Source organism: Arachis hypogaea, chromosome 6 (genome assembly GCF_003086295.3).
Source record: "Arachis hypogaea cultivar Tifrunner chromosome 6, arahy.Tifrunner.gnm2.J5K5, whole genome shotgun sequence".
Taxonomy (NCBI): Eukaryota; Viridiplantae; Streptophyta; class Magnoliopsida; order Fabales; family Fabaceae; genus Arachis; species Arachis hypogaea.
This window is the reverse complement of record NC_092041.1, coordinates 779739-799272: the sequence shown is the minus strand read 5'-3', so window position 1 is coordinate 799272 and position 19534 is coordinate 779739. Positions and strand designations below refer to the sequence as shown.

The 19534-nt window shown below is 32.7% G+C and overlaps 2 protein-coding genes across 3 annotated transcripts; both read right to left on the bottom strand.

The window, feature by feature from the left end:
- Positions 1 to 4747: 4747 nt before the first annotated feature.
- Positions 4748 to 8294, bottom strand: LOC112695153 (tyrosine decarboxylase 2). Of its 2 annotated transcripts, none has more exons than XM_025747384.3 (13): positions 8148 to 8294; positions 7896 to 8034; positions 7730 to 7802; positions 7107 to 7337; positions 6849 to 7012; positions 6582 to 6722; positions 6424 to 6483; positions 6054 to 6218; positions 5919 to 5975; positions 5794 to 5858; positions 5592 to 5715; positions 5198 to 5332; positions 4748 to 5112 (listed from the first exon to the last, which is right to left on the bottom strand). In XM_025747384.3, coding segments are annotated over exons 1-13 (1479 nt in total). In that variant the 5' UTR covers positions 8150 to 8294; the 3' UTR covers positions 4748 to 4989. The 2 variants fall into 2 exon arrangements, with proteins under 2 accessions (XP_025603169.1, XP_072052596.1); XM_072196495.1 differs by having other exon boundaries at positions 8115 to 8230.
- A 1646-nt stretch (positions 8295 to 9940) lies between these two features.
- LOC112695152 (pleiotropic drug resistance protein 1) lies at positions 9941 to 19174 on the bottom strand. Its single transcript, XM_025747383.3, has 24 exons — positions 18325 to 19174; positions 17393 to 17513; positions 17215 to 17303; positions 17034 to 17118; positions 16791 to 16950; positions 16388 to 16464; positions 16232 to 16285; positions 16045 to 16135; positions 15636 to 15937; positions 15252 to 15533; positions 14848 to 15164; positions 14589 to 14749; positions 14387 to 14490; positions 14136 to 14292; positions 13925 to 14050; positions 13713 to 13834; positions 13294 to 13626; positions 12920 to 13210; positions 12751 to 12834; positions 12516 to 12649; positions 12080 to 12307; positions 11815 to 11986; positions 11325 to 11579; positions 9941 to 10452 (listed from the first exon to the last, which is right to left on the bottom strand). The coding sequence occupies exons 1-24, from the start codon at positions 18636 to 18638 to the stop codon at positions 10183 to 10185; spliced, it is 4329 nt and encodes a 1442-aa protein (XP_025603168.1). The 5' UTR covers positions 18639 to 19174; the 3' UTR covers positions 9941 to 10182.
- Between the last annotated feature and the right edge of the window lie 360 nt (positions 19175 to 19534).

The window sequence follows — 19534 nt, the reverse complement described above, 5'->3', positions numbered from 1 at the left end:
GTCACATAGTGAGTAGTACGATGAGCTGACAAGAACTGGTTAAGAACATGAATTGGATAGGCAATGTCTGGTCGGGTGACAGTTAAGTAGACAAGTCCTCCAACTAACTGTCGATAAAGAGTAGGATTATCCAAAATAGTGTCATCCATAGGAGTAAAACGAATATTAGGCTCAACGAGAGTAAACTCAGTATGACTGTCTGTAATTTCTGCATGAACAAGAAGATCTAAAGCATACTTAGCTTGAGTGAGATAGATGCCATCATTTGTGGATATGACCTCGAAACCAAGAAAATAACTGAAAGAACCAAGATCTTTCATCTCAAAAGTATGGTGAGGCTTTGAGATCAGAGATACCATCAACATCATCTCCAGTAATGATCATGTCATCAACATACAAAAGCAGAAGAATAACTCCACGTTTACTTTTACGAATAAAGAGAACATTCTCATGAGGGCTGCAAGTGAAACCAAGATTGCATATAGTGGTGCTGAACTTGTCAAACCATTCACGAAGAGCTTGCTTAAGACCATAAAGTGCCTTGTGAAAGAGACAGACTTTGCTAGAAGGACAAGGATAACCCGGAGGTGGTTTCATATAGACATTTTTCAAATCTCCATTAAGAAATGCATTCTTCACATTCATCTAACTGCGGGATCATTTTTTTACCGCAGCAATGGCAAGAAGAGCTCGAACAGATGTGAGACGAGCAACAAGAGCAAAAGTCTTTTCATAATTAATACCATACTCTTGTGTACAACCTTAAGTAACCAATCGTGCTTTATAACGGTTAATAGAACCATCAGAGTGAATCTTGATCTTGTATACCCATCTACTGCCCACAACTTCCTTATTAGAAGGAGGATCAACCAAATCCTAAGTGTGTGCTTTTTCAAGTGCCTGTATTTCTTCCTGCATTGCTTATTGTCAATTTGAATTTGTGGAGGCTTCTCTAAATAACTTAGGTTCATGTTGATAAAGAATAGTAGAAAAATAATGATAATCAAGAATATGAGGAGGTGGATTTCTTACCTTAGAAGAACGAGTAGAAAGAGGAGGCATGATGGTAGGAGTAGGATCGACGTTCGGTCTGAAATCATCGGGAGATGGAGAAGGCGGAAGAGTAGGAGGCTGTAGAGGTGACTTGAGATAGAACCTGTAGAATCATCACTAGGAAAAAGATCAACATTAGGGTTAGTGAAAAAAGGTGACTGAGTAGAAGAAATGGTCTTAAAGAAGGAGAATTGAGAAAACATATGATTCTCCCAGAAGACAACATGACGAGACATACGAATACGCATAGAGATAGTATCTCAACGATAATAACCCTTGTGTTCAATGCCATAGCCAAGGAAACAACACATGCGAGCCCGAGGTTCAAGTTTACTATGTTCATGAGGCTGAAGAAGAACAAAACAGATACAACCAAAGTCGAAGAGAATTGTAATCTGGAGAGGTATGATAAAGACGCTCAAAGGGAATAACATTACCAAGAACAGAAGAAGAAAGTCTATTGATAACATGAACAGCAGTAAGAACAACTTCACCCCATGTACGCTCAAGACACGAAAAGGAAAGAAGCATTGCATGAACAGAGTCAAGAATGTGACGGTGTTTGCGTTCAACTCGTCCATTTTGTTGAGACGTACTAAGGCAAGAAAACTCAGACAAAATATCATGTTCTGCAAGAAAGGTTAAAAGTTTAGAATCACGGTATTCCATAGCATTATCGCGTCGAAAAACCTTAATGACCTTGGAAAATTGAGTTTCAATCATAGTGGCAAAGCTAATATAAATATGAGGTAACTCATGGCGATTAGTCATCAAATAAATACAAGTAAAGCGTGAATAATTATCAATGAAAATGACAAAGTATCGAGCTCCTCCCATAGAAGCGGTGGGAGCGGGGCTCCAAACATCAGAGTGGATAAGATCAAAAGGAGAGTAAAAAAGAGAAGAATTATTATTTTCGATGTATTATAAAAGGAATTCGGCGTATTAGTGTATTTAATCTTGTTTCCCTGAAATTTTTGAACCTGTAATTAACAGCATTTCAATACAGCATAGATAGCTTCATAGAAGTTTATTTTTGTAAAAAAAAATTATAAAAATGTTGGATTAAATATTCACAAACTACACAATTTATAAAAAATATGTGTTCAAACAGAGAATTTAGTATACAATTTTTAACATTCTACGACATTCAAACTATTCACTGTCAATATCTTCTGAACACAATTCACAATAAGGACTCAAAAATACTGCAGACATCTTGGACAATCTGATGGCTTCACTTTCTTCCTTCAAGAGCTTATGCGGCACATTCATTGGAGGGATGTGCATCAAACCATCAAATCCAAATTCCTGGATGATGGCCTTCTTTTCATTGCTCATGTTTTGGAACTTATCATGCAAGAGTCTTGTCGAGCATCTCAAATCATGAGTTTTTTTTTGTGAACAAACGAGAATAATTTAAATAAACTATATTTATACAACGAAAAATTGAGTTGGTCTAAGATATATGTGCTTACATAGTGCAGCAGGGTTCTTGCTTGTCATTTTTACTGCAAAGAATAACAAATAAAGTTAATAGATAATATTCATAATAACATCACCAGTTACACTCGAATTCACTTGAAATACACCGAAATACCAGTCATATACATCTCTATTATTTTTTAGATTACATGACATAAAATGAGCTCAAAATGATATTTAGGTCAACCAAATATGTATAAAATGACACCAGAAATACAAGGACAATATTCTGTTTTTAGTTACACATGGGATAAGACAACAACACCAGTTACACTCGAATTCACTTAAAATCCACCGAAATACTAGACATATACACCTCTATTATTTTTTAGATTACATGACATAATATGAGTTCAAAATGATATTCAAGTCAATCAGATATGCATAAAATGACACTAGAAGGACAAGGACAATATTCTGTTTCTAGTTACACTAGGAATAGGACAACAGCACCAGTTATACTCGAATTCGCTTGATATACACCGAAATACTAGCCATATACACCTTTATTATTTTGTTGATTACATGACAAAATATGAGTTCAAAATGATATTCAAGTCAACCAAACATGTATAAAATGATACCAAAAGCACAAGAACAATATTCAAGAACAACATCACCAGTTACACGTGAATTTACTTAAAATACAATGAAAGTTTCTATTTATATAAACTTAGTTTGAAACATGCAAACATGCACAAAAACATATGAAAATATACGTTAAACTATATGCAAAACAGTACGTAAAACAATTAGCACTGATTGCACAGTATGACGAGAACAGTAATATGTATTATAAATCAAGAACACATAATGAATTTACTTAATAAATAGAAATATGACTATCTAGTGTTTCTCGATCGAAATGAGAAAGAGAATAGAAAAACTGGATGATTAGTGAAATAATACCTTGAATAATTTTTCGTATTTTGTTTTTGTCTTTTTTTTATGGAGATTTTGAACTTCTCTTGTAGATTTCCTTAAGTTTTCGCGACGATTTTGACAGTTTCTTGAGAGAGTTTGAACGTCGTTTGAATCTTCAGGGTTGGAATTTTAATCAAGGAAGAAGAAGAAGCGTCTTTCATAATTTGAGCGCGCTATTGAAACGGTTAAGTGAGCGTGTATTTACCCGCACGTTAATGTGAGGATTATTTTTGTTGGGTTTGGGCCAACTTGTAAGCCAAAAAAACTTATATGTATAGCAGGCCTGGCTAAAAAAATATGCCATATCATCAAATATATAGTAGCCACCTTAGCATTCTTCTCGTCAGATATGTGTTCCGGCGAGTCTCGGGACACACTTGACAACTTTTAAAATCTTTCAAGAATCATTTTGTCGATAACATTATTCAAGTGTTCTTTTTGTTAGTGCAAGAATCTTTTGGGTACTAAATTAATATTTACTTCTTTTATATACTAGAATGATTCAAACAAAAACGAAATATATCAAATTAAAACCACAATAAAAAAGGATGACACTCAGCATGCTGTATGAGTCAACATGGTCAATATTTTTTGGAAAAGAGGTCTTTGACCTTTTAGTTTGAAAATAAATAAGTTATTTACTAATGAAAAATTCAAAAACATCTCTTACGTTTTAATACGCGAGACATCTAAATCCTTACGAATAACCTTTTTGTCCTCATATATTTTAAATAGAGTGACTTAAATATCTTACATTTTAGAAGATGACAAACATTTTTCTATTTTCAATTAATTAGAAACTTATCTATCTTCAAATTAAAAAATTAAAAATTTATTTATCTTTTTCTTTTTTTTTCATTGTATTGTATCAAAAAATGGCCGACCGATATTCAACAAATAGTATAAAATTATAAATTGATTGAACTAGAAATGTTATATATATATATATATATATATATATATATATATATATATATATATATATTTTAAATAATTAAGTGGTTAATTCTCGAGTATTCGACAACTGAAAGTCACAATATATGTTGTATTATACAACTCTTAAAATTAACTTAGGTTAGCCTAATAGTTAGTTTATTAGTCTGTTTAAGTAAGTGTTTGGAGTTCGAATTCTATCTTATGCATGCAACAATTTATTGGCCTAACACCAAATGTTTAAATAAAGTTTCTATCTATAACAAATTAGTATTACTTCTGGTGGGTTGACAAAATATACAGGTCTTAGAGATCAAATCTAAAACATCACATTTAAACAACTCAGCCTATGTTAGGTTTTGCAGATTAAGGGCTGTTATTTAATATCTGCTTAAGCAGCAAAATATTTCAGTATATATATAGGTCTTGGTTTTTACACATGACAGGATTTTTTTCCCTTTTATTGAGCATTTAAACACTAAGAAACTTAAGGACTTACATGTAGAGGAAAAACAAAACTTATGTTCTCAAGTGAAACATTAATATGGATGTCTCAAAACAAATTGTTGAAATGATGCTGAGGGTAGTTTCATCCTACAAACTGCCAAGCAAAGCAGTGGCCTTTTCTTGCAAAATTCGCCATGCTGTGTCGACGTGCCTCTGTTCTGTCAATGGTGCTCCTACTGCAAAACGCAGAATGAACTGACCTGATAGAACCTGCACATAATTGGATACCATCAAGGGACAGAAAATAGGTGAAAGTGTGGAACCAAGAACAACACTAAATGCTTCTTATGCATACCGTGTGTGTTATGAAAACACTTCCTGTTGAATTCACCGAGTCAAGTAGATCACGGTTCAGTTTATTAGTATCTTCTGTGTTAGCCGGAGGCAAAAGCTGAAAGCAGACTAAAGAGAACGTGCGAGGCGTAACAACCTGCATATCATGTAAAGAAGAAGGTGGAAACTCACGTGCAGTCGACTTCACGTGAAGTTGATACTTGAGAGCCGTTAGATGATTTGACTGATTTGACTAAAATTTCATCTAACGGCTCTCAGATATCAACTTCATGTGAAGTTGACTTCACCTGAGTTTTCACCAAAGAAGAATCTATCATACCATATTACATTTGATTATATGATATGATGCATTGTAGAGTTAAATAAATTAAGAAATGAAGGATAAGAGAGAATACCTTGAACCTTGGATCCTGACCAACAAGGTCCTCAAAATAAGCAGCCAGATTAATGTGGTTCCTCGTGTGATTTCGCAGACCTTCCAATCCGTAGAGACGCATCACCATCCACAGTTTTAACGATCTGGTGCTCATTTAGAAAATGTTAAACATGTACTGTAATGTTAATAAGTAACAAGGACAAAATTCAGATCATGCAAACCTAAAGCGACGCCCCAGGGGAATTTGCCAATCTTTGTAATCTATGACCATATTTCCTTGAGAGGCCTGTAAGTTCAACAGTATAAATATTCAATTTTATGTAAGAAGAGGACAAAGAAAATTTACCTTGTTTTTCAGATACTCCGGGTTGGTAGATAGTGATTGAATCAGAGCACTTCTATCCTGTATCAACTCATTATCAGTTACAAATAAAGATGCAGAGAGAAGATTGAGGGGAAAAGGAATGTGTTATACAGATACCTTGACCCAAAGTAGTGAACAGTCAAAGTTTGTCAAGAGCCATTTATGCGCATTCATGTTGAATGAATCTGCTTCTTCGACACCATTGAGATGGTGTTGATACTCTGGACATAAACAAGCACTTCCAGCATAAGCAGCATCAACATGAAACCAAATGTTTTTGACCTGCCAATTAGACAATGAAAACAATCATTATTAAATTTTCTAGGGATCAAACAGCACAGTCATGAACCATCTCTTCCAAAAGTTTAATATTTTAAAAAAATGATGGAAACAAGGACTGAACTCTAGATTGAGTGTGATCATTTCATACAAGAAGGCTTCCATGTTATTTAGCAAGTTTTATTACCCATTCAATCAAATACATTACCTTAGCAATTTTCCCCAATTCAGGTAGAGGATCAATAGCAGTTGATGAAGTTGTACCAACCTGCATTTGTAGATGAAGAGTGTATATCAGATATGTTAAAAAATCAAATCTACTAAAAATAATTTCCTAAAACTGATATCATAAGCCTTAGTTCTTACAGTAGCACATAAGAAAAATGGTATAAGACCACTAGCAATGTCCCTTGAAACTGCTTCAGAAAATACTTCAGGAGAAAGCGCATAATTTGTTGAAGCATCAGTTTTTAGTGACCTGCAAAGCTCAGGATTAAGTCCACCTATCTGCCAATGCAAAGTAAAAACCGGTTAACAATAATCATAAAAAGGTATCCTTCAAGGTTCAATGCTAGGACTTATAGAGGATCCTTATGAGAAGCCTTCTCAAATTTTTTGTTTCATTGAAGGTACCTGGCAGGCTTTTAGTAGAGAAGAGTGTGTTTGATCAGATGCGTATGTCACGAGCTTAGGAAGAGCGTCTTTTCCAACCGTCCTTAAGATCTTGTCGCGAGCAGCCAACAAGACAACTAGTACTGCTTCACTCGCTGTTCCTTGAATAACTCCACCACCTTGCCCTGCAATACAATTTCTAAAATGAATTCCCATTTAGGGGAGTGGCAAGTACTTGAAAGTGTCCTAATCCCCAAAATTTACAGACCAAGACCTCACCAGTAGAATGGAAATCATGAGGCAGCTTAAGTGCCTTAGCAAGCCAATCGAGAACAATGGTTTCGAGTTCTGTTGCGGCCGGAGAAGTTATCCAGCTGAAACCAACAATGTTGAAACCAGCACTGAGCATTTCTCCAAGAAATCCAGCAATGCTACTGTTGGAAGGAAAATATGCAAAATAATTGGGGCTTTGCCAATGTGTTACCCCTGGCAAAATCTTTTCCTGTACATCTGCAACATCACACATGACATGGTTCATTCAGCTAACTCCAAACAAAAAGGGGAAGCGAAAAATCAGCATCCATCATAGAGTAATTCTTTAACATACCAAATAGTCATGAAACTATTAATCCCAGAAACTTAAACGGTTAGGAAGAAGAACATAAATGGTTAACAAATCCCCTGACACACTCTAGCAATTAACACAACATGTTACCTAGATTATTTTTTTTATTAGTTTAATGTTGATGGTAATTAATTATATATTTTGATAATTTCAAATGAAAAAAAAAAACAAAAAAAAATGAAAAACCTTATGTACTCCTATTATAATTAATTACCATCAACATTAAACTAATAAAATAAAAATCAGGTAACACAACAAAACTGGTAAGAAATTTCACCATTCAAAACATGCTCCAGTGTTTCAGGATAATCAGGAGCAGAATCCGGTAAGAGCTTTTCAAGATAACCTGGCTGCAACAGTGGGAGTAAAATCAAAGAGAATATTCACAATGATGAATCTAGAATCTACTCATCTATGATATAGAAGGGAGATAATGAAATAACCTGAACTTGGCTGAGAACTGGGAAACTCTCAATGGTTTTGTAGTAGTCAGCAATAAAATCAACCATCTTATGTGCATGCTCTCTGAGTTGCTCCGCGTCCATGGACCTCAATATGCCACTGCTTTGTTGTTCTCCTTCCCTAATCAGCAATCAGAGCAACACATTCAATTCAATGAAAGTAAGTAAAACACAGAATAATAATTACAAATACAAATATACATTGGGAGAGAGTCTGACACGTTTATGACTCACATTGGGAGTTGGAATGAATTCAGTTGCAAAGTGAGTTCAGGTGGCTATATAATCTCAGTATCCTGGTATATATGGTGCAGGCCGCAGATGCCGTTTTTGAATCTTTATTATATGTAGAAGTGGTTGGGTTGGTTGGTTGGTGATGATGTTTTTGAATCTTAATTGCATATGTAGAAATTAGTGGATTAGCATTTTTTTTAATTAGTTCATTTCTTTTTTTATTTATTTTCGTTATTTGGTTGCATTCATGTGTAGTTGACTTTTCGTCCGTTAGATAATTTGACTGATTTGACTAAATTTTCATCTAACGACTCTCGGCTATCAACTTCATGAGAAGTCGACTGTACCTGAATTTTCACCTATTTACAATAAATTAGTCATATTCGAAAAATGCTGGTTGTCCTTTAACTTTTTTAGCTTTTATTCCGTCTTTTTAAGGATTTATTATTATTTAATTAATTTAAATATTTTTTATGTTGTTCAAAAAATTAAAAAAATTATTTGTTGCTTTTTATTTTTTTTTTAAAATTAAATAAAAAATAATATTTAAAAAATAGCTAATTACAGTACTCGTATTCATACTAAATTAATATGAGAAATACAAGTAGTTTTATGTAATATCAATAATTGTTGCAATTGCTTTTGTTAATATTACGTTGAAGTTATTAATTAAATCTGTTATAGTTTCGGGAGTTTTTTTTTTTTTAATACAAATTTATAGTTTGTGGAGCTGAAAAGCTAAAATTGTAATATAAAAGCAATTTAATATAATATTTAAAATAATTATTGATTTTATAATAACTGGATTATATTTGATTGTTAACAAGTTACAGATTCTATTAAATAATATATCAAAAAGAGTCAAAGTAGTTTTTCAATTGGCTACTGACACTTTAAATAGTCTATAAATTCGTCACAATAGTTTTCTTTAAAAAATTGTCATTCTCTAATTTTGCTTGCTCTAGGATTAGATTCACTTGCTTCCATAATAATAATTTTGTGCGTTATTTGTTTGCGTAATCAAATATCATGAAAAAAAAATTGAATTCGTGTTTTTCATTCTATTTTTTTATGTTATAATCTTTCAATTGATATTAAAAATTATATTTGTACTATTACAAATTGCAATCTTATCTAAAATGCAAATATTTTCATTTTTTATTAATTAATAATTTCATTTTTTATCATATATATTTTCAATTTTTTAAATAATTTTCTTAATCATTACGGAAAATAAAATAATAAAAATAAAAGATAATTTATAAAACTATAAAATCAGGATAATATCAAATTCAAAAATAACAATATCAATTTTTTTTTTGTCTTACACAATATACACTAGTACTATTATTATGGATTTTATATTCCACTCACATAACTTAACCCAAGATTCGAATATGATGTAACTTTTTGTCAGATATGTAATTTTGTTGCTTGATACTAACCTTTGCTGCAACAATATTATTTGTCTCCTCTAATAACCTCCAGAGGATCAAGCCTAAGCCCATTTGTCATGTTTGGGTTAAATTATTTCTCTCCTCTAACAACATCTCATGCTCTTTTTATTTCCAATGTTGAATGTTATCTTATCTGTAATTTTCAATTTCATCATTATTGAGATTAATAGTATCTAATTCACGAGAGTTAACAAAATCTTAATATTTGCAAAATTAGACTAAAATGTATTAGAATTTAATTTGATAGATTAGAAAGCCACTAACATCAAATGAATCAAACTTTGATACATTGAATAAAATGTATTAGAATTTATATATTTTTTCTGGATAATAAAAGAAAAGAACGAATCATTCATTCATGAATTATATCGAATGTTATTCTTGCTATTTATGTTAATACGATATACATTTGTATTGACAAATAAAATAATAAGAGATTGTGGATTTGAGTCTCCTATCTTTAGTTAAAAAAAAAAGAAAGAATACATAAAGCTATACCTATACATATATAATGAGACCATTCCGTACAAACTAATTAAGTGGAAGATCCTCTAACAAAATCTTGAATGGCATTAACCTTAGCGCCTTTGGAAGTTAAATGTCTTAACTGATATAGCAAATGAGAATGCAAAAAGTGCTCCAAATCCAACAACCACAGCTGCAACCACTCCCAATAAATCATGCCTGAAGCCAAAGTAATGTCTCAAAAAGTCTTCAATTTTTGGTTTACTTCCATCATTGGATTCAATGCTTCCTTGCAAATCTCCATATTGTGATGCCACCAAACCATACAAACTCCAAGCCACTGGATTTAACCAATAGTACCATCTCCACCATATTGGAATACTCTGATGACCAATGCAAACAAAATATATATTAATATTAAATTCAAAATTTATTAACCATATTACTAGAAATACTTATATGATTTTAGAGGACAATTAATGCGGACAAAATTTTTTTTATATGATTTGTTAGTAGATGAAATCCTGAAAAATTAGATTGTTGGTTATTTTAAAAAATATGGGGCAAATAAAATTTGTCGAAAACAAATTACAAAATATAAAATCGTTGGAGATAAATTGTCAATTTTTTTTTTCAATTTTTAAAAAGTGAATTCGTCAACAGAGAATTGTATTTTTAGTTTTGATATTTTAAAAATACAATTTTCCTAGACGAATTGTTTTTTTATTTTTAAATTTTTTAAAAATATAATTCATTAACAGCAAATTCTAAATACTATATATTAGTAAATAATGATATTACACCGTTCTTTTAAAAATTACCAAAAATTAAAAAGTGAATTAATATGTACTTTAGAAATATTTATAACCACATATTTTATGTCATTTTTAAATATAATAGATAAATATAAGTGGGTATAAATATTTCTGCACTCCGTATTAAACATAATACAAGAGAATATAAGAATAGAAAAATATAGGTAGAAAATGAAAATATTAAACAATGTAAACAATGGATATATCGGACGTTCAATTTATTAGGTGTACGGATGGTTATCCTAATAGTAAGATTTAGGTGGATAATTTGAAGATGTAGTGTGTTTTTACTCTATTGAACCAATTTTAGAGCTCATTATTCATATTGTTCACAAAAATCATTGTCTACCTAGCAAAGTATTATAAGTATTTCTCATAATGTTGTAAGTAGCAAGATGCATCCATTTAATGTGATAGCAACTAAGGAAGTGAGAACTTACTGGTCTTGGGATTATGAATCCTGAGAAGAGATTCCACACTGAGTAGAAAGCAGAAGCAACTATAGTAGAGATGTGTTGATTTGGAGTCATAGCAACCGACATCATGCCATAGTAAGTGAAGTACAAGAAGGTGAAATACATGAAGAATAAGTACCAGAAAACCTTAGTCACTGTCCACTCAAAACCAATCATTGCATAAACTATAATGCCATACACCAGAGCCTGTGAAAGAACATATGGGACCTCAATTAGAACCTGCAAAAGAAGATGAAAGTTAGAAAAGAAGAGGAAGATATTCATTATTTACAAAAGGTGGAAACTGAGGTGCAGTCGACTTCATGTTAAGTTGATACCTGAGAGCCGTTAAATGAGTTGACTGATTTGACTAAATTTTCATCTAACGGCTTTCACGTGAAATCGACTTCACCTGAGTTTTTACTTTACAAAAAACTAAGTCTTATCTAATTATGTGAGGAGTAGAATTACTTGCCTGAGCAAAAGCATACGGCAAAGCTGAATACATTCCGGCTGCTCTTTCTCTGTAAAAGACTGTTCTCTCGACTGCAACCACCGGCTGCACGGCATTAGCATTCTTAATACCAATGAGGAGAACAGCAGCATACATGGAGCCCATGGCATTGGAAAGATCTTGTTGTTTTTTACTGCAATAATTGGGGTGAAGATTTAGTTTTATATCAAACAAATTACATTAGTTTATAGCAGAAACGATGTCCTAGTTTCTAGTTTGATCTTACATTGTGGAGCCAAGGTTCCAAAACATGCTTCCAAGCACTAAAGCCACCGCGGTTGAGTAAAGAAATCTTATGGCAGTGTACAGCGGATTGCGCCAGTAAGACCAATGTTGTTTCCACAAGCAAGCCAAGCATTGTGTGAAAAAGGACCTTGAGAATTGGGTAGGAAAATAAAGGTCTTTGGAACCAGGAGCCGGAGTACTCAATTCTTTAATAAGTTCTTTGTTTCTCCTGAACCAAAACAAAATCAGCAAATATCCTATGCAATATTTTAGAAAACTCAGGTGCAGTTGACTTCACGTCAAATTGATAGCTAAGAGCCGCTAGATGAAAATTTAGTCCAATCAGTCAAATCATCTAACGACTCTCAGTTATTAACTTTACGTGAAGTCGACTGCACCTGAGTTTTCACCTTGTAGAAATTAAAATAGAAAAATACCTGTATAAATCTGATTTTTTATACACCTCAGAGAAATCGATCTCCAATTCATGTTCTTTAGCTGAATTTGTGACTTCTAGCATCCATGTTGCTGGATTGTAGCCCTCTTTAATCTTATTAACACCTTGGATTCCCTTCAAGACAAATGTGTGCATATGAGTGAAATTATTTCATTTTAGATATATAATTCAATATTTTTCATTTTAAATTTCTGCATAACATTTCCATTTTCTACCTCAAAGTAGCTAATTAAAGTGGAAGAATGATGCCCAAGTGGTCCAACATATATCTCTTGTCCACCTTGCTTCATTAGCAGAAGCTGTGTTTCAATGGAAAAAGAATATAAACTCAGTAACAGAAGAGAACAGATTAAAATTGATATGTTTATTTTTCAAGTTTTTTACCTCATCAAAAGATTCAAAAATATCAATGCTAGGCTGATGAATGGTACAGACAACAGTTCTTCCTGTGTCAACTGTGTTCCTAACTGTTCTCATAACAATTGCAGCAGCTCTTGCATCCAGACCTGAAGTTGGCTCATCCATGAATATTATAGAAGGATTCGCCACCAACTCAACCGCAATCGTCAACCTTTTCCGTTGTTCTGTGGACAAACCACTAATACCAGGCAATCCAACCAAAGCATGCCTTAGTGGTTTCAACTCCACAAGTTCCATCACTTCCTCAATGAACATCTATAACCATGCATTAATCAGTTAGTCTCAAACTTAATTAGTAACATCACCAAAGCCTAAAGGCTTTAGATTCATATACCAACCTTTCTGGTTTTAGCATCAATATCTGGGGACAATCTAAGCCATGCTGAATAGAGCAAGGATTCATATACAGTTACATTAGGAGAGTGGATATCGTTTTGCTCGCAGTATCCGGAAATCCTTGCAAATGTTTCTTGCTTCTTTGGATACCCTGAAACTGTGATGTTCCCTCCAATATAACCTCCAGTTTTTCTACCAGCAAGTACATCCATCAGAGTTGTTTTTCCAGCACCAGTGACTCCCATTAGAGCAGTGAGAACACCTGGCCTAAAAGCTCCACTAACACCCTTCAAAAGAACCAACCTATCCTCAACAACGCCGCGATCCTTCATTGCCTGCAGGTTTAGTGCAAAGATTCTTTTAAAAGTTATTACACAATAATGATTTGAAATTTGAATACAATATTATGTTTCTGCATTACCTGTGGCATGTCAACAGCATATGTTACTTCATCAAAGGTGATGGAATGTGGCTCAAAAGGAAGAACCATTCCTCTTCTATTATGAGGAGTAATGCTTCCACTTACACTCTCTCCGTTTACCACTGTAAAATGAATCCAATATGTGAATTGTAAATCAACTATATTATGCAGATACAAGCTGTTAGAGGCTTAGTTTTAATGAGATGAAGTACCTCTATTTGAGTGATGAGAAAAGCTATGTCTCAAGAACTTCAAAGCATTAGTTCCTTTTTTACTACCATCATTTTCTTCATTGCTTTTACTTTCTTCTGATTTTACAGACTGATGCTTCCCAAGTGCTGCATAATCAATTTTGTGATATTAGTACAAAACTTCTGTTCTGAAGTTGGTTTAGTAAACATTAAGGCGAAGAAAGAAACTTACGATCCAAGTAAGTGAGAGCGAGAATGTAACCAAAGTTAAAGATTAAGGTGTATCCAATCAAAGCTCCAACAGCTATCCAATACCAGTAAGACTGAGTAAAGAATCCGCGCGACTTCAAAACTTGAATTCCTAGAGTTTCATTTGAACCAGGTAGAACCTTTTTCATGAGACAACATAAACAAACATTAGATCATTCTTGTGATACAAGAAAGGCAAAAAAAGCTGAACAAATGCTTTAGTTAGAAACATACATGTCCCCATCTCTTCCCCAGGAACTCATTGTTTGCTATCCCATTTTGTCCATACATCATAGGTGACATCCAAAATCCCCAAAGCCACCATTTTTTGATGTTTTCTGTAGGCATAAAGCAAAAGATGTTACTACAGAACATAATGTCATAAAGACTAAGATTGTTTTGTTTTGTTTTGTTTATTATCTATGATTATTGATACCTTTCGACAAGACGAAACCACTCATGGCAAAAAGGATTGCTAAAGCAAATGATCCAAATGTTAGAGCCACTGTCATTTCTCTACCTACTGCTGCAATAAATCGAAACAACGAAGAAGCCATCTGGTTTACTAGTACAAGAAGAAGGTATTGCCTAAAAAATCTGCATCAAGTAGACACATGAATTAATATCAGTATTTGGTACTAAAAAACATTGTCCAAAAAATTTGAATGTGCTTGAAATATAGTTCTTTGTATTACCTTCCAACATCTGGATCAAAACCAATGACATAGTAGGTTAGGAAGACCCAGACTCCAACTTCCACAAAAGTCATTGGGATTTTGAGGATCCATGCAGGAAGAGCAAATGCCCATGAAGGGAAGAAAAGATGTTCCCTTTGCTTGTAGAAAACAGGAAGCCTTGAAACTACCATAGAAAGCTCAGCCAGACCATTGAACATAATCACCACAACACTGTAGAACAATGCACCTGTATATATACCACCATGTGTCACTGAATCTCGGTGCATCTCCGTTCGGAGGAAGATTGTCATTGCAATGATTGCCATTACAGCAAGCTGATGAAGGCAGGATGAAGAAATTAGAAAGTGGATATGAAAAACATGCATTAACTAATTAAACTTTCCAAGTTAGAAGCTTCATACTTGGCAAAGCTTGAAGGTGTAGACGAATGAATTGCGCTTCATAAGTAAATATTCTCTTGCTAAGCAAGCTTTTAGGAGTTCCCATTTTCCAACTCCATATTTTTTGGTTGTCAAAGCAGCAGGGTGGCTCTTAGACTTGTCAAACTCAGTACTAAGTTCATCACCAAGTCTTCTCCCAACATGAAATGATTGAAATGCATCAGCAAACTCTTTGGATGTGACAAATCTATATGGCTGATCTTTGTGAACCCAATATTGTTCTTGATCTTTCCTTGATGTAACCTATAACAGAATAATAGTTTGCAAAGTTAAGATCACATAAATGACATAACCTTACCATTTTGGCAAGTAAACATAATTGAAAGGTATAGTGATACTACTTACCTCTTGCAAAAAGTCTGCCACACCTTTCCTCTCAGGACATTTAAACCCCATGGATTCGAAAAACTCGAGCACATTTTCACGGGGACCTTGGTACACAATGTGGCTATCAGAGAGTAGAATAATGTCATCAAAGAGATTGTAAGTCTCTGGTGCTGGCTGCAGGAGCGAGATGACGGCGGTTCCCTTGAGAATGTGAACATATTGCTTGAGTGAATTCACAATTTGGAAAGTTGTTGAACTGTCCAAACCAGTGGAGATTTCATCCATGAAAAGAGCTTTAGCTGGTCCTACCAGCATCTCCCCTATATTTATATAGCTTATTGTTATTAAAAAAACACTCACATAATCAATATATTGAGATGATTAAACAAGAAACATTTCAAGATTGAAACCTCTGGTTCTGTTTTACCTGTTGTAACACGTTTCCTTTGTCCACCAGAGATACCTCTTAACATTGCATTTCCTACCACAGTATCAGCACATACCTCCAATCCCAGAATCTGCATAGGTTTAGAAAAGAAACAAAACACTTTAGAACAGAATATTATGATGAGTACATGATGATTAGAGAGTGACTTTGAAATTATAAACTTTACCCTTAGGACATAATCTGTAATGAAATTTGCTTTCTGGCCTTCAGTTGCTACAGCCTAAGTATTATCATTCAAAAAAAGACAATTAACTAGTAATTATCAATAATTTCTGTTTATAAGGAAAACAAGTAGTTTCAAGATAACTAATTTATCTTTTACCTTCATGTAGACATCAATATCTGGATCAGGCTTGATATTGGCCTCTTTTTCTCTTCTTGACAATTCTGCTAGCAGGTCTGCAAAATGCCAAAAGTATTAGACATTGGCAAAAGTCAACGGTCAACATTTGTTTTCAATGTTAAATTTCTTTAAGAGAAAGTTTAGGGGCTAGCACTTTTATTAAAATTTTAAAATTTGGCTAACACTTAACCAGCAAAAGCACTTAACCAGAAAAAGAAAAGTGAGTAATCTCACACCATTAGATGTAATTTCACACCATTAAAAATACTAATGATGGTTAATTGATAGCTATAAATCACAAAATCTGCTGACCCTAGCACTCTTCTTTGCTGAAACTATGAGCAAAATAAGAAAGAAAAAGCATAATTTAATTTGGACTAACCATAACGAGGTCCAACTCCTTGGCATCTTGCAGAGAAAGCTAGTGTTTCTCTGACAGTCATTTCTCCAATATGAAGATCATTTTGACTCACATATGCAGCAGTTCTTTGGGGCACAAACTCATTCATCCCATGTCCATTATAGGTCACCTTTCCATTGAACTGATACAGAAGCAACACTTAATTATTTGCTAGACCAAATTAAAAAAAAAATGATTTGTGTGTGTATTTTTTCATGTCCTAACCTTTAATTTTGGATCAAGTTTTCCTGCCAGAGCCAACAGGAGTGTGGTTTTTCCAGAACTTGGTGGGCCCAAAAGCAATGTCATTCTGAAGAGAGAGGAAAATTGAAACATGTTATTATGTATATTGATTCCAAAAGTTGTTAGCTAATTAATAACTATGATTATCTTGTATTCCAAATACCTGGCAGGCTTTATTATTCCACTAACATCCTGGAGTATATTTATGTGTTCTCTTCTACTTGGAAGTACATGAAGAGTGTTCAACAGTCCCTGAAAAATTATGAAACCAAAATATTAGATAAGTTACTATCTCCTTCAATATATATAGCAAACTTCAATTCACTATATATACTACTTACCTCAACTATATTGACCATGAAGTTGGTGAAGGTGGGCAAAGCTCTGGTTCCTACATGAACTTCTGCTTCAATGTTCATGTGCTCAAATCTGACCTCTATTGTAGGAAGATCAATTCCAACTCTGGTTTTTAATTCATCATACAAGTAAGAAAATAATAAGATTATCTATTAGGACAATTGCATTTTTCCTTTTTAGAATAATATAATAATAAGCAGGAGATTGAAAGTTTTGACGATAATGTACAATATCTATATAAAAGTTAACATTAATAATGCAAAATTGATTAATCGCTTCTTATATGCATATAAATGAAATGTAATAAGAAATAAAGTTTAAGATAAAAACTCATGTATAGTTATTTTTATATAAAGTTAATAATTAAAAAATATTGAATAATTTAACATATCTGGTAATATATAAAAATACGATATATGGAGACCACTTTAATAAAGACATTAAAAATATTTTTTTAAGACGTTTACATGTATCATGTTATTATTGGATATCTTTATTAAACCGGTTAATAATTTATTTTTTAATAAATCAAAATAAAATCGGTTTATTATAGCAACAATAATAAACCTAATTATCTGCATTATAATTATTAGACTCAATTTGATCCGATCAAATTATACAATCTAAATCAATATTATTAAATTTTTTGATAAAAAAATAAATATATCCCTAACTTTTTGTTTTGCAAACATTTAAATCCTTAAAAATTTATAAATACAATTAAATTTCTATAAAAATAGATTTATTGTTATTATTATAAAAAAATCGATTTTATTTTAAGTTGTTAAGAAATTAAAAATAATTGATTCATTAATACATCCAATAATAATGCTATGCTTTTACGCGTTTTATGGGAGCATTCCCCATAAAAATAACCGAATCGACAAGCATTCATGATGGTTATTGTTATTATTACCGATCAATACGATCCCTGAGCTTGAGCAAGAACTTCTCATTATCCTCTTCAGCAATCTTCACTAGCCTCTCAAGGAGTTGTCTCTTTTCTTGCAACCCAAGCTTCTTTATGTCAATCTCACTAACTCCTCCGCCGTCCGGCGAGGCCAGCAACCCTTTCCTCAGACGCGAAACAGTGGGAAGTCTCTCAATTGCCGCCCACTTGAGAGCTTCCTCGTCGTCCTCCTGCCGGAACGAGCTGGAGAATATCTCGTCAGCATCAGTACTCCTCCATATGGAAGAACTTCCAATCCTAAAACTCCCTCCACCCTCCATCCACCAAAACTTGCCAACTACTTCTCTCAAATGTTGTTACTATTTGTTTATTTTGTTATTGTTTTCTGTTGGCAAAGGTATGTAGTAGTTCCTTGCTCAATGGTTGAATGTGAAATAAGAAAACGGTGTAGCGTATATATATATAGAGAGAGAGAGAAAGAGAGGTTTACTTAACGTAGATGAATAACTATGCATTGCATGATGCAGTTCATTCGTTTACTTTAATTTCATGTTCAATAAAGGTGTCGAAAATGATGTCGGCGATGTATTCAATTATTTATTTTATTTTAATTAGAATCTTATTACAGCTGGGGGATGATTACTGTGTGTGAGAAGAAAGAAGTGGTTACGAATATCGAACCGTGATGTAGTTGAATTTCTGTTGGTTGAGGATCCCCGACTGGTCAAATATAATACAATTTTTTGGGATAAAGATTACATTGTAATATAGATTATGGAAAATTAGCCAGCTCATGCATGTAGCTGAGGTGATGACTGATGACATCATTGATTATGTATTCTTCTCAATGTTAAGAAATAATATATTTTAGAGAAAATTCTAATTTTTTTTAGAGATATTAAAATGATATTTTTTATTTTGTAAAATATGTAGTATTTTTTATAATTTTCTTAAAAAAATATCTTTAATTTATTTTATAATTTTTGTATTAACTTACGTGAATTTTAATTTTTTTTTAAATAATTTTTTACAAAAATATTTTTTAACAAAAGTTTTATTTTTTATAATTAAAATTTATTTATCAAAATATTTTTTAATGATTAAATTATACTTTATCAAAATATCCTTCAAATATTTTTTTAATAATTAAATTAATTTTTATTAAAATATTCTTCAATAATATTTTATTTTAAAATTGTGGTTTTACTAAAATTTT